At 45.1% G+C, this 14,276-nt stretch overlaps 1 protein-coding gene across 3 annotated transcripts in view; it reads left to right on the forward strand.

Annotated features, from left to right (window-relative positions):
• Positions 1-14,276, forward strand: part of LOC111973151 (limb region 1 protein homolog) — a 211,260-nt gene that overhangs the window by 45,228 nt on the left and 151,756 nt on the right. The window contains exons 13-16 of one of the 3 annotated variants that reach the window (XM_024000404.3): positions 6,108-6,181; positions 6,541-6,631; positions 7,327-7,393; positions 11,908-12,069. The exons of the other annotated variants lie outside the window; for them this stretch is intronic. Of the exons in view, the coding sequence (XP_023856172.1) occupies positions 6,108-6,181; positions 6,541-6,631; positions 7,327-7,393; positions 11,908-12,069 (394 nt within the window). The remainder of the gene's footprint in view (positions 1-6,107; positions 6,182-6,540; positions 6,632-7,326; positions 7,394-11,907; positions 12,070-14,276) is intronic. 3 annotated transcript variants of the gene reach the window in all.

Genomic DNA, 14,276 nt, shown 5'->3' on the forward strand with positions numbered 1-14,276 from the left:
AGAGAGATAGGCTGGAAGGAAAACAGAGTAAAAACAGATCAATTAGCCTTAAATGAGCTTGCCCTTGTGGTTTTCCTGAGAATCCCTCGCTGTCTTCTCCCTAGCCCCGGAACCAGTTGGAGCATGCACCCGTTCGCTCGCTAGACAGCATTGACACACGGAGATTATTTTTTACTTGTTTGAGAGACCACATTGTTATGTACAAAGCAGGATTACCCGTTCAGATGGGATTCTTAATAAAATGGAGAATGCCATAAAGGTTGAGAGTAGAAACTACAGAGATGAAATAGTCATGCTTTTTAATAGAAGCGTTTAGTGCAACCTTTTCTGGATAAAGAACTGCACTTGTACGTGAGCAGTGACTGACAAATGCTTTTATTTAACTGTTAAAGGGAGACTTCTTGCCATGACTATTAATTATTGTTGAACATTAATCATGTGTGTAGCGTAATCGAACTGTGTCTAGCCTCCCTGTTTTTACAGAATTAACAAATATACCTTTTCAGTTATTTGGCAGATATTTGGCAGTCGAATCACAATGACTACGTGCGCGGTGAGTGATTGAGTGAAGTGTAAAGATATTAAAAGCTTGATAAATGACATTCCTGAGAACCTTATTTGATGTCGTCCCCCCCCCCCCCCTCTTGGTCCGCAGGGTCGACATCTCAACTTCTCATTCCCAGGAAGTGCTCATCGACTCAACAAAGAATTGGATGTCTCCGAGATCAGAGGAATAAACTGGGTGAGTTGTTGGTGCCGCATTATGCTTTCTCGAATTATAATATGTATGGACAGATGCCGTCTTTCGGGACTTTGAATTTCCCATTGAAACGTATGCAAAGAGGTGAGGCTTTTCAGATATTGCTGGAGAGCCAGCGAGCCTTTCTTTTTCCCCTCGGTCTTATTTCTAATTTGGACACGTTCCAAAGCATTTCTGCCGATAATTATTATTTTCCATCCTTTTTAGGATATTATAAATGAGGTACAATGGGTGCGCGCCAAGGCTTTTGGGGGTTGGGAGGGGGAGATGTAGGCCACAAAAGGCACTTAGGATATTGGACAAGATCAAATCTTTTATATTGTGCCAGCCTTTTAGTGATGTCATTAATTTAGCAGGAGGGTGCAAATAGAGTGAGCCTTGGCAAACGTCACAGGCCGCCCAGCCTAAGCACAAGGGAGGGAGAGCGATGGAGGGGGGGTAAGAGAGAAGGATAGAGGGCAAGTCAGTCAAGCTAGTCGTAAGGAACATGGACCACAGTGTTATAAAGGGATTTCAGAAAGGACATTACATCACATGTCCTTTACTGTTCCTTGGCCCATGCTGTTGTGTACTCTTCCGTCAGTCTTCAGCAGCTATCAATGCTGACATAATACTTATTATAAGGCAGATTCTCAATGTGTGGGAACGATTAAAAGTTGGAGACCTATTTCTCTGCAACCATCTATTTATGTCAGACCAAGAAGGCAGATCGGTAGCGGCACGGTCTGTCATCCTTTACAGGTAGACCTATAAATCAAGTTGTTCATTTCAATCTCAGCTTTCAGTTTCATCTGTACTCCGTCATTGGTTTCTATATAGGAAGATAGACTAATTAAAGAGGAAGATCTTACCTTCTGGCCCTGATGAGAGAGAGCAGATAATGTTGGTGCCCACACTCACGATATGTTTACCAAACCAAGTTGTACTAACTCTATAAATAAACCCTGAAGCCATGAGGTTTCACTATTCACTTTTTGATATATTTATGAAACAGTTTAGGAAACAGTCTTTAATATCGTAAGTGATTCACTCTTGATTATTTGATGGTATTGGTCGTATTTGCCAAATGGTTAGAAATCCCGAACTCAATTGAATGTGGTGGTTTCCAACTCTGCCTCTTCTCCCCATCTCTTTCTTGTCTTCTTTCTCATCCTCTCTCTCTCTCTCTCTCCTACCTTTTCCTTCTTCCCTCCCTCAGAGAGGAGGAAGAAAGCGTCTGCATGGGAAAAGAACCTGCTCTACCCCATTTGAGTAATACTACTCACAGGGACGGTGAGTATTCAGATTGATAGTACTGCAGCCAGTACTCCCACGAAACCCCAACCAACCAACCACGCCCCTGTTTCCCAATGGCATATGAAGCATATATCCTTGGTGGCTGCTGGGGAGTTCTCCTGGTCAATCTTAGTTTGCAATCTCAATGGCACCCTATTCCCTATGTAGTGCACTCCTTTAGACCAGAGCCCTTGGCACCCTATCGTTTGCCCGGTCGTGTTAAAGAAAAGGCTCCGCTAATAGTCACACCGCTGAAGCAGCTGGGCTTTCGATTGAATCCCCCATGTAGAGTAGTCTGCTCTTTAACATGCTCCTGTTGTACAGCAGCAGTGTGGGACTGCTTACAGAATACACACTTTGCAGAGTACAGACAACAAACGATGATTAGTTCTGTCTTGTCTTTGACTTAATCTTTTTAGCTAAATCCCTCTGTTTCTCAACTCCTCCTCCTCCTCTAGACCATCTCAGTCCTACTGGTGGCGCTGAATATCCTCTATCTGCTGGTGGATGAGACTGCCATGCCAAAGGGATCAGAGGTAGGCTATAATGGCGAGAGAGACTTACTTCCTGTTCCCCTTATGAACAGATTCACATCGGAGGCCGTTTTTTCTTATACAAGCCCTAACGCACGCACACACAGGTAAATCCGGAGCGAGGCAGCTACTGAACTAGACCGCTGCGAAGGTGCTTGGCAGTCGTCGGGGACATAAATCAAATTCCGGATATGCTCAGGTGCATGTTGGGAAGAAAGGAAAGAAAGCTCTGGGCCAGGATGTTTATCATAGCAGAGCTGGCCTGGATGCTTTTTGTCGTGCTGCTGCTTCATTGAAAGTCATTTCACAGCGGCATGCAGATGAAATGTGTGTCTACGGCAGGTGAAATAAGCTGCTTTACCCTCTGTGTGTGTGGGGGGGGGTTCAGTCAGTAGCTCTGTGTGGACCAGGCAGACCAGGTGAACTCCTGTTATGAGTCTGACTGGAGAACCTAATACTCTGCATGCAATGTACTTCCTTCATCTCGTTTCATCTGCTACAACCGAGTGTGTGTTGTGCGCTAGTCTCTTGTGTGTTTTCCTTTCGTCTGACTAAGGCAACAAAGGTATCTTCTTTCTGCCTCATTTCTCAGCTCGTCTTACGGGCGACCGTCCGCCTCTCTTCTCGACATTCCAATATTTTGTTGAGGAAGATATTTTCTTTGGCATGACGCGTTGCAGAAAATCCCCCAATTATGCTTGTCATGCAGCTTGATTCCTGCCTCCCTCCTCCCCCTGACAGCCACAGCACAGCTAAATGGTTTACGCGTTTGATGAGCTGGAAGGATGCCACGCTTCTGATCTACATCGCTAAGGCGACCGGGGGAGGGGGGGGGGGGCATTCGGTGTGTCCTAACAGTCAATCATTACGGATATCATACCCATCTAACCAATCTAACAGGGATGGCTGGTGCATCGCAATGCACTCTCGCTACTATGCACTCTCTGAGAGAGGGCCGAGAGATAGGGGGAGAGGAGGGGAAGAGGGAGCAAGGGAGGAGGGATGACTGGGCCAGGTAGGCGAGAAAGGGAGAGAGAAGGGAAAGCGAGGGAGAGGGCCAATGGGTCCAGACTGTGGGAAAGTCAAATGAGGCCAGTCCAGGGGCTTAGGGCTGGGAGCAAACAGAGCAATGGAGAGGAACTGTATATGTTTGTTTATCCTCTCCCTCTCCTACACAAACTGCATGGCACTCAGCATACTCCGTACTACAGGGCTACTGCTGCTCCAGCCTCCTCCGTCTCTCTCTCTGACTCACAGCCAGACAGGAGGGGAGGAGAGGAGGTGCACCAGTCAGAGGACAGGGCTTTTTACAGCTTGATGAACGGCGTTAAGAGGACTTCTAACCGTGTTATTGCCAGCTCATCCCCTGTAGGCGCTGATCTTGGGTCAGTTTTGCATTTCCCCCGCTAATGGTTAAGGTTAGGATTGGGGATGGGAAGCTGATCCTAGATCCGTACCTAGGGGATCCTCTGAACCTTGACTGATGACATTCAGTTCCTTCTCAATCTGTGGCTTTGCAAAACAAAGAAATTATAGAGGGGGGGAGAGGGGGGGGGGGGGGGGGGGAATACACGATGAGTATTTTTTTTTCTTTCTGTTATTATCCGTCACTGAAACTATGTGAGGTACATCAAAGCGTGACGGAGGAGAACGGGACACACCTGAAGCCCTGGCTGGTGCGACGCTCTGCACACAGGTGTTGCTCCCCGCTAATCCCAGAAGCAACAAACACACCACGGTGTGTTCTGAATGAGCAGGCTGCGAGGAACACCAACCCTAGCAGCCCTCCACCCCGCCACTGGAATGAAAAGGAGACTAGGTTGAAAGGTGGCTTAATGAGAAAGCTGCCACACGCCCACCCACCTGCCACTTTAACATGTTAATATCTTCCCAAAATGGCAGAAACGTAACACTGAAGATTTGACCTTTCCCATAACATTGACACATGCTTACACAACCCCTCCCACTCCACTATTAATAAATGACATCAGATGCTGTGTGCTAATTCGCTGAGAGAGAGGGCTCTACAGAGACCTTTGCAGAAAAAGGTGTGAAACTACACTTTTTTATTTTCTCTTTTGTTTGCCTGTGTGTGTGTGTGTGTGTGTGTGTGTGTGTGTGTGTGTGTGTGTGGTGGTGGTGTGTGTGTGTGTGTGTGTGTGTGTGTGTGTGTGTGTGTGTGTGTGTGTGTGTGTGTGTGTGTGTTTTAGAGAGTTTGTTCAAAGTGACCTGTACAAGTGTGTTTTTGTCCGTATTAATGCAGCTGGAGCTAGCTCCTAGATATCGACGCCGTTGATGCCGTTTTTAACTTGACAGAAGTGCAACCCTCTGAACAACGTGTCCCCGTGCTGCTGTGCCATAGCATGGATCTCTCCAACAGAGAGCACGCGTCCCAAATGGCATCCTGTTCCCTTTTCTAGCCAATGGGGCCCGGCTCAAAAGTAGTGCACTCTATAGGGAATACAGGGTTCCGTTTGGGACGCGGCCGACGTCTTCCTCTGCTGCGAGTCGCTCGAACACAGAGCAAGCAGGTCACTGATCCTCTTTTGGATTGAAGTGAAAAGTAGTTCATGTAAACAGCTAGGGTGCCAAGTCTTACAAAAGCAAATGTTTATCACTCAAACAAAACACAGATGCCGAGACTATTGGCGTAATATATAGATGTGTCTCTTTTTCCCGCACGAACTTCAATTGGGCAGGGCAGAAAACATCTGGCGTGTTTGCCGAAGCGTTTTCTTTTTGTTCTTTTTTTTTTTCATTTGTTATTGGCATGCATTCACGTTCTCCACTTTTTACCGTAAGCACTTCTGTGCCTTGCTGCTTGTTTCAACACCTGTTTACATATAGTGTGATGGACAGTGATTTGAAAAGGGAGTCTTTTCTCTCTTTCCTCTCTTTCATCTCTTTCCATCCATTACTGAGCCGGTTGGAGTCTGTGTTGAAAGGGAAACTTCGACTTGTGCCGAGTTTTAGGTAGGCTAGTGGTTATGAGCTTTGGGCAAGTAACTGAAAGGTTGCTGGTTCAAATCCCAGGGCCGATTTAGGTGAACATCTGTTGATGTGCCCTTGAGCAAGGCACTTAACCCTAATTGCTCCTGTAAGTCACTCTGGATAAGAGCCTCTGCTAAATGACTAAACTGTAATGTAAATGTTTTAACTTTTCCTTCTGTAATCACAGACTTACAGATTACAGAACCTAGCTAAGTACTTAACTTTTGTCATATAAAATCATTATATTCAGGATTTATTTGCACTGTTAAAAAAAACTATTTTGGTTTTTCTTCTGATGACACAAATGAGAGATCCTCTTTTTGAATGTTGATTTGATTTGTGGTCTAGCCTTTTGGTCTCTGCCTCTGGAACACATACCACTGCAGCATGGGGTTGAATCGAGCCCACTGCTATTTCAGCACACTCTCCTCCTATATTTCCTCTCCTTGTCTCCTGTCCTGTATCCACAATAAATCAAGAGGAGTGTGACTGCCCCCTTCCTTAACAAGACAACAACAACAAAACCCCCTCTTCCTCTGTCATTCCAGGATCGGGGGCTTGGGAACACCTCGCTGTCCACGTTCGGACTGGTCCAGGCTGTCGTCGACATCATCCTCATGTTGTATCCTTTCAATGTTCCCTCTGCTCTGGGGCCATATGAAGTGTCTGAGTAGGAGTACCGATCTAGGATCAAGTCCTCTGTCCATGTATTCTTTTTCATTGGGATAAAAAAAAATGCAACACTGATCCTATTTCAGCAGTCCTACTCTGAGACATTTGATTCATATGGCCCTTGCTCCATGGTGATACGAGTGACATTCCCAGGGCCAGTGGTGTTTACTTACTTAAGACCTTGCTTAGCCGGACATCTTCCGGGACATTCTGTTGTGTTTCGGCACATTATTCCTTGGTGAAAAGGTGCCAACTGGCCACTTAAAATGTCAACAAATGTTGGATTTCTTGTCCTTGATTCCGCAACAGCTACTTGATGGTGTCCTCAGTTGTCGGCTTCTACAGCTTGCGAGTGTTTGAAGGCCTCACTCCCAGGAAAGACGACACGACCATGACAACGGTAAATGCGCACACACACAACCCATGATGATATATTGAGACCTTGTGTTTCATCCTCTTCAGCCCCCCGCCTCAGTCCTCCGTCTGAATGGTTCAGTCCTCCGTCTGAATGGTTCAGTCCTCCGTCTGAATGGTTCAGTCCTCCGTCTGAATGGTTCAGTTGATCTCCCACCCAATATTTGTTTGTGAGTTGCGTAAACATGGATGCAGTGCAAGCGCTTCTTTTACTTTTACATTTAAGTCATTTAGCAGACGCTCTTATCCAGAGCGACTTACAATTTTTTTCTTGTACAGTGAGGTGAGGTGGGGGGGGGGGCTGGTTGTGTGCTCTGTTTGGCTCACGGGGGCAGCCATTCACTTAGTAATGAGCGGGGGGAATGGTGAGGCTTGTTAACGAGCCATGGCGACTCAGTGAAAGGACTCGAAAGCCACAAAAGAGCAGAATCTGGTAATGAGCATCTTCAGAACTACTAATTGCACAATGTATGTGGAATCCATTTACTGTGAAGAGGTGTGTGCGCGTGCACATCTGTGTGTGTGTGTGTGTGTGTGTGTACACAGTGTCTTGTTAAGGTAATCACGCTCTCAGTTCTCACACTCAGTGTCTCCGTCATGGCCTATCTATATGTTAATGGTTTTCATCAGTTAAGGTTCTATACCTGCTGACTCTAACGCTCTGCGACTCCCTCCATGTAGATCATTGGTTGCTGTGTGTCCATCCTGGTGCTGAGTTCAGCCCTGCCAGTCATGTCCAGAACACTTGGTGAGTCTCTCCTAGCTTTTATCCGTCTTTTATAAATTTCTGTCCCAAATGGCACTCTATTCCCTTATGAGCCCTGGTCAAAAGTAGTGCACTACATAGGGAATATGGTGCCATTTTGGACGCTGCCTTTTGATTTTGACATCTGTGAATATCACAATCTATTCAACCCATGGATTGAACACGTAGTGGATGGAAGGAATAGGTGAGCACTGATGTTCGGTGAACATTTCGGGATTGCTCTTGTGAGAAACTAATTGGAGGGAGGTGAACCCCCCCCCCCATCAGACCGCTAAGGTTAACAAGTTAAATTCCTTCATAGTTTGCCATAGCGATTTGGGAAGAGAATGGAGCAAGAGTGGGAGAAAATGACATGATAGCAGCGGCGTCACAATGGCACTAATAAACACGCAGGGAACAGACACAGCTGTTCAAATAGCACCATCGCCTGTTTGTGTGTGTGTGTGTGTGTGTGTGTGTTGGCTTACAGTGAGTCATAGGGAGCTTTACAAAGTACCAACAGGTTCTGCTCTGTGACACTGAATAGATGAAAAGGAATAAATGAATGCCCCCCCCCCCCCCCCCAGCCCAAGCCCCCTGGAGAAAGACGTGGGGAGAGGGGAGTGTGTATGCTTGTGTAATGTGTGTGTCAATGTTATGGGAGAGGTAAACTCTTTTAGTGTTACCATTCTGCTATTTTGTGAAGATATTAACATGTCAAAGGTAGGTGTGTGTGTGTGTGTGTGTGTGTGTGTGTGTGTGTGTGTGTGTGTGTGTGTGTGTGTGTGTGTGTGTGTGTGTGTGTGTGTAAACCAGAGAGCATGATTGATGTAGCAAAATAAGTCAGATTACTTGGGTTTTAACTGATTGAAAAATAATTTAAAATACTTTATATGTCCCTGTTTGTGCTTGCCTGACTTAATAAACCAATAGAAAGTCCCAAAACTGTAAACACTGCCCATCTGGCACTCAAGCAAACGCTCGAAGTATTTGAAAGGATTGTTCAAGTATTTGAACGCATGTCTGAGAGAAATAAACTGCACAGAGTTGAGGGGCTGTAGGAGAACCCGGGGCTAATGCTAACCGCTGCTTGTACAGTAGTCCTGTCGGCCATGTTTTATTTAAGCTTCTCTTGAAGGAGGGTCGTGGGACCTGTAATGCTACTGAAATGGGAGTGCTCGTTTCTCAGTGGCAGCAACATCAGGGTTAGTTAGGGTGCAGGCAAGGGTAAAAGTCCAATGAACATTATTTGGGGGGGGGGGCTAAAGAGGCTAGGCTTTACAGGTAGACCAGTTATCTAAGTGTGTGTGTTTGTTAGCATCAGAGTGATATAGGATGCGTCCCAAATGGCACTACTTTAAACCATAGGAGGACATTTGGGGGACCCCACCCCCATCGCTCCCACCGATAAGTTATTTTTCTCCCCTGTATGTTTGTGTAAATTTCGTCTGCAGTGTCCCCAAAAAACACAGTAAGATACTGCAGCAGAGAGGACTTGGGTCACTACTGTCAGCCTGGCTGCTGTTCCTGGGATAATACACTGTGGCTGAGCTCTGCTCAAATGTAGTGCTCTATATAGGGTATAGGGTGCCATTTGGTATACAGCCTACCAGAGTATAAACCATCTCAGAAAATTATCATTTATTACATAGATGCAATTCTAGATAGTCATTTATCGTTCCTTATCTGAAGTCGAATGAATACGTAGGCCACCATTCTCGCAAATTGGTGGATGAATGATCAGAATGAATCAGCAAATGTAATCACCCACAACGGCTTCCATCTTACTTGGAATGGATTGTGAGACATGTTGGATATCACTTGGCCCACATACACACAGTAATACATAATGATACATTTTGCAAATGGTGATGAGAAAAACTGGCTGAAGTGAATTGGGTGATCAGAGGAAGACAGGTTCTTCTATGCGAGGTTACGTCATCTCTAGACACACACCATATAGGCAGCATCCCAAATGGTACCGTATTCCCTACAAAGTGCACTTGTTTTGACCAGAGCCCTACAGGCCTTTGGGACGTAAGCATAGTTTCCCCATCTGCTAACGGCGCCATTCCAAAGGCCCCCAAAAACTTTACTTCCCAACAGCTCCAAATACCAAACCAAGATCAAAATGTTTTGCATTAGAAATGAATTAGGCTTGACCGGTGTGGCAAGGTGTATTGACTGCCATCTCTCCAACCTCTCTGCCTCTCTTTTACAAGCAACTTGTTTAAAGGCCCTTGATGCTTGCCAACTGCTTAGAGGCTGTAGATGCATCTTTCCAGACACCAAATTGATTGCCACGCAGCAGTTTCGCAGGCATTACCGAAGGGGGGAAAAAATCCAAGAACATTACCTCACACTGTGAGCTATGCCAGTTTATGAATTGCGAAATTTGATCAAGACCGCTGAAGCGACTGGTTGGTTCATGTATTGATATTGGGTAGGCTTGTCGTGGTTTTAATTTGAAAGGTTGGCTGCATGCACTGTTATTTAGTTCACACGGGTAAAGAACATTGAAAGCACAGGAATGAATGAGTTCCACTGCTTCGGACTATAAGAGTGAAGGCTATTTACAACTGAAGTGTTTTAATCCACCTCAGGGTAGGTTATCCTCCCGATCCTGTCACTTTTTTCAGTACATTTCTTTTGACGGCAGCAAAACCCTCGACTACTGAGATGAGTCTGAGGGTGCGTCCCAAATGGCACCCAATTCCCTTGCGTGGTGCACTTCTTCTGGCCAGGGCTCTAGTCAAAAGTAGTGCACTATATAGGGAATAAGGTGCCATTTGGGACCAAGATGTTATTGTACTGGCCGTGGCTGGTGGAACATTCTGGAAGGTTCTAGAAGAAGCAGCAGCCCATGATAAATAAATAGGAAAACAATAGGGTGTTGACGCCTCTGCATGCAGCGTGTGATCTGCCATGACAGATGGTTTGAAATGAGAAAACCCGCTCAGGTCTGGCAGAGTCCCAGCGTGGCTGTAAAAGGCCCTGGCCCCACTAGAGAAACGAGGGATTAGCAACTCTGTTCCGTCTCTGTCAATGCTAGAGAGATGGATGGATGGAGCAGTGGAGACAACCTCCCAATGCATTGAAACTGTTTGCAGCACGTCTCTACATTAGTTCCTCCTCAGTAACCTAACTGCAGATGTGTGCGTAGCTAAATAGAGSACAGGATGAGGTGGCTACGGGGCCATATTGAAGTAGCTTTTGTGAAGTTCTGATGAAGTTCAGACATTGTTTTGACATTCATACTAAGCATACACTGAGACAAGACATGGAGTGAATGGCTCTGACTGGCCTGAAACTGAGGATTCCCTCTCGCAGGGGGGTCAGGCCCGCCCGCCATGAGTTGTACAAGCGGTCTCGGCAACATCGGAAACCTACAAGATTCTGCTTGCTTACTGTACTTCAGAACAGTTGACTCAGGTGTATGTGCAGGTGACTGTGGTCCCATTGATACCCATGTTGCCTGGGGTGTGGCTCATTTCTGTATTTATTTTGTTCCACTCGATTTTTGCACGCTAACAAATTGTCTATACAGTCCCACTAACAAAACACTTTCCTATGAAAGGAATATTAGTAATCCGCCAAATGTCAGACAATGAAGATGACTTTATCTCAGGAAGAGTGGCATTGGCCACTAAATCATTTATATAAAGGGTTTGGCTATTTTGGTTTTATTTTTGTCCATCCTGGATCCGGCAATGCCTGAGTATCTTAGTACACAGTGTACATCAAATGGTTTTTGGGTATAAGCGCTTKTTTCAATTTGGCCTTTCTTGCCTGTTGAAAGAGTCAGGCTATTGAAGAGARACTTTTCAAAGTGCCTCAACTGCCGACAGAACAGACATTGTTAAATAGTTAATTCGCTGAAGCAGTAGTGGAAAGGGAAGCGTTTGTGATTATAAACGCAACTCTCGTCTTGCCAAAGGTGTTTGGAAAAAGGAACATGTCTACTTAGTGCCTGTCATTGGGAAATAATCCAAGCTCACTTTTTTCTCTCCAGGTTTTGTGTAACATTTTTGTTCGTGTCGATTGCTCTTGGTTTTCAGTCCACAGTGTCGGATCATGTAGGGCTGCTGGTCACTGCCTCAATGGGAATCAGAGAATAATGATAGGCCTACATTACTTAGACTACAGGGGCTGCTGAGGGTAGGACGGCTCATAATAATGGCTGGAATGGAGTGAATGGTATCAAACCCAAGGAAACCATGTGTTTGAGTTCGTTATCGTTGCATCGATTCCGTTCCAGCCATTCCTATGAGACCGTCCTGCCCAATTAAGTTGCCACCAAACTCCTGTGACTTAGACAGATAATTCAACCAGGGGTTAGAGCTGGTGTCAGTGTTGTGAAATGATCTGTGCTTGAAGTAAAATAAAAACATAATAAACTATGGTCCATTATTTCTAAATGATCATGATATAGTTATATTCATTGTTTTGTTTTATAATCCACTCAAATAGCAAAATATTGAATCTTCTTTTATTTAACATCTTCACACTCTTCACAGGTATCACCAGGTTTGATCTTCTCGGAGACTTCGGGAGATTCAATTGGCTGGGAAACTTCTATATCGTCCTATCGTACAACTTGCTGTTTGCCGTGGTAACTACTCTCTGCCTAGTCCGGAAGTTTACCTCAGCGGTCCGAGAGGAACTCTTGAAAGCATTAGGTAACATTTTTATATTCATATACTCATGTTCATGTCAAACAAAGCTGAAATTACATTATTACTGGTTCATTGAGTTACCGACATTCTTAAAGAATGCATTGCTATATACAATAATAAAGCCTTCTCATAGATTACTACAGACAATGAGGACAATCAGAGAATATTGTTTTCAACAATTGATGAAAGCGCACTCTGTGCGTTTGAAATCCTCCACCTGTACAGTCTTTTAGATTTGAGTACTGCTTTTTATACCTTTTGACTATAAGATATTGGTAAAACTGGCATTTAATATGGAGTTGGTCCCCCCTTTGCTGCTATAACAGCCACCTCTATTCTGGGAAGGCTTTCCACTATATGATGGAACATTGCTGCAGGGACTTGCTTCCATTCAGCCACAGGAGCGTTAGTAAGGTTGGGCACTGATGTTGGGTGTTTAGGCCTGGCTCGCAATCGGCGGTTCAATTCATCCCAAAGGTGTTCGTTGAGGTCAGGGGTCTGTGCAGGCTAGTCAAGTTCTTCCACGCCGATCTCGACAAACCATTTCTGTATGGTATAATAATGCTAATATCGGTGCCATGACTTGAATGGGATTTGTTCCACAAATGCTAAAGTGCCAGAGAAATTTAACCAAAGCATCTATTGCAGTCATACCTTATGTCATTTTGGAATTTGGGTGAACTATCCCTTTAAAGCCAGGTAATCAAATTAAATTGTATTGGTCACATATACAAGTTTAGTGGGTGTAGTGAAATGCTTGTGTTTCTTGCTCCAACAGTGCAGTAATATCTAACAAGTTCACAACAATACACACACATCTAAAGTAAAGGAATGGAATTAAGAATCTATAAATATTTGGATGAGCAATGTCGGAGCGGCATAGACTAATATACATTAGAATAGAATACAGTATATACATATGAGATGAGTAATGCAAAATATGTAAACATTATTAAAGTGGCCAGTGATTTCAAGTCTATGTATATAGGGCTGCAGCCTCAAATGTGCTAGTGATGGCTATTTAATAGTCCGATGGCCTTGAGATTGAAAAACAGCTTCTGTCTCAGCTTTGATGCACCTGTACTGACCTCGCCTACTGGATGATAGCAGGGTGAACAGGCAGTGGCTCGGGTGGTTGTTGACCTTGATTATCTTTTTGGCCTTCCTGTGACAGGTGCTATAGGTGTCTTGGAGGGCAGGTCGTTTGCCCCCGGTGATGCGTTGGGCAGACCGCACCACCCTCTGGAGTGCCGTTGCCTTACCAAGCGGTGATACAGCTCTCAATTGTGCATCTGTAAAAGTTTGTGAGGGTTTTAGGTGCCAAGCCAAATTTCTTCAGCCTCCTGAGGTTGAAGAGGCCCTATTGTGCCTTCTTCACCACACTGTCTGTGTTGGTGGAGCTTTTCAGGTTGTCAGTTATGTGTACGCCGAGGAACTTGAAGCTTTCCACCTTCTCCACTGCGGTCCCGTCAATGTGGATGGGGGGGTGCTCCCTCTACTGTTTCCTGAAGTCCACGATCAGCTCCTTTGTTTTGTTGAGTGAGAGGTTATTTTCCTGGCACCACTCTCCCAGGGCCCTCACCTCCTCCCTGTAGGCTGTCTCGTCGTTGTTGGTAATCAGGCCTAATAATGTTGTCATCTGCAAACTTGATGATTGAGTTGGAAGCACGCGTGGCTACGCAGTCATGGTGAACAGGGACTGCAGGAGGGGGCTGAGCACTCATCCTTGTGGGGCCCCTGTGTTGAGGATCAGCAAAGTGGTGGTGTTTCCAACCTTCACCACCTGGGGGAGGCCCGTCAGGAAGTCCAGGACCCAGTTGCACAGGGCGGGGTTCAGGCCCAGGGCCCCGAGCCCTTGTGTTCTTTTATTATGCACAGCGCATTGAGTCACTGTATTTGTATGAATTCTCCCAAATTAATAATTACATTATTATTATTATTACGCTTTATGCTAAGATTGAACCAAATGAATGCTGTATAATTGAATATCGTCTCATTTTTACCATAGTTATTTGCACGGACAAGAAGTAAACTTTTAGGTTTTTGTGCATTTCAGTAATAATCAACACTAATTACATAGAAGTCAGTCTCCCTATGACTTATTATCATAACTCTTAACGGGTTCCAAGTCTGCAGGGGCTAGCTGGGTCTGCATTCTCTGCAACTCAGGCAGTAAAATGACTACTGTGGCTGCAGCCGGAGAGATGTAT

The sequence above is a fragment of the Salvelinus sp. IW2-2015 genome, linkage group LG14 (genome assembly GCF_002910315.2).
Source record: "Salvelinus sp. IW2-2015 linkage group LG14, ASM291031v2, whole genome shotgun sequence".
NCBI classification, from domain to species: domain Eukaryota; kingdom Metazoa; phylum Chordata; class Actinopteri; order Salmoniformes; family Salmonidae; genus Salvelinus; species Salvelinus sp. IW2-2015.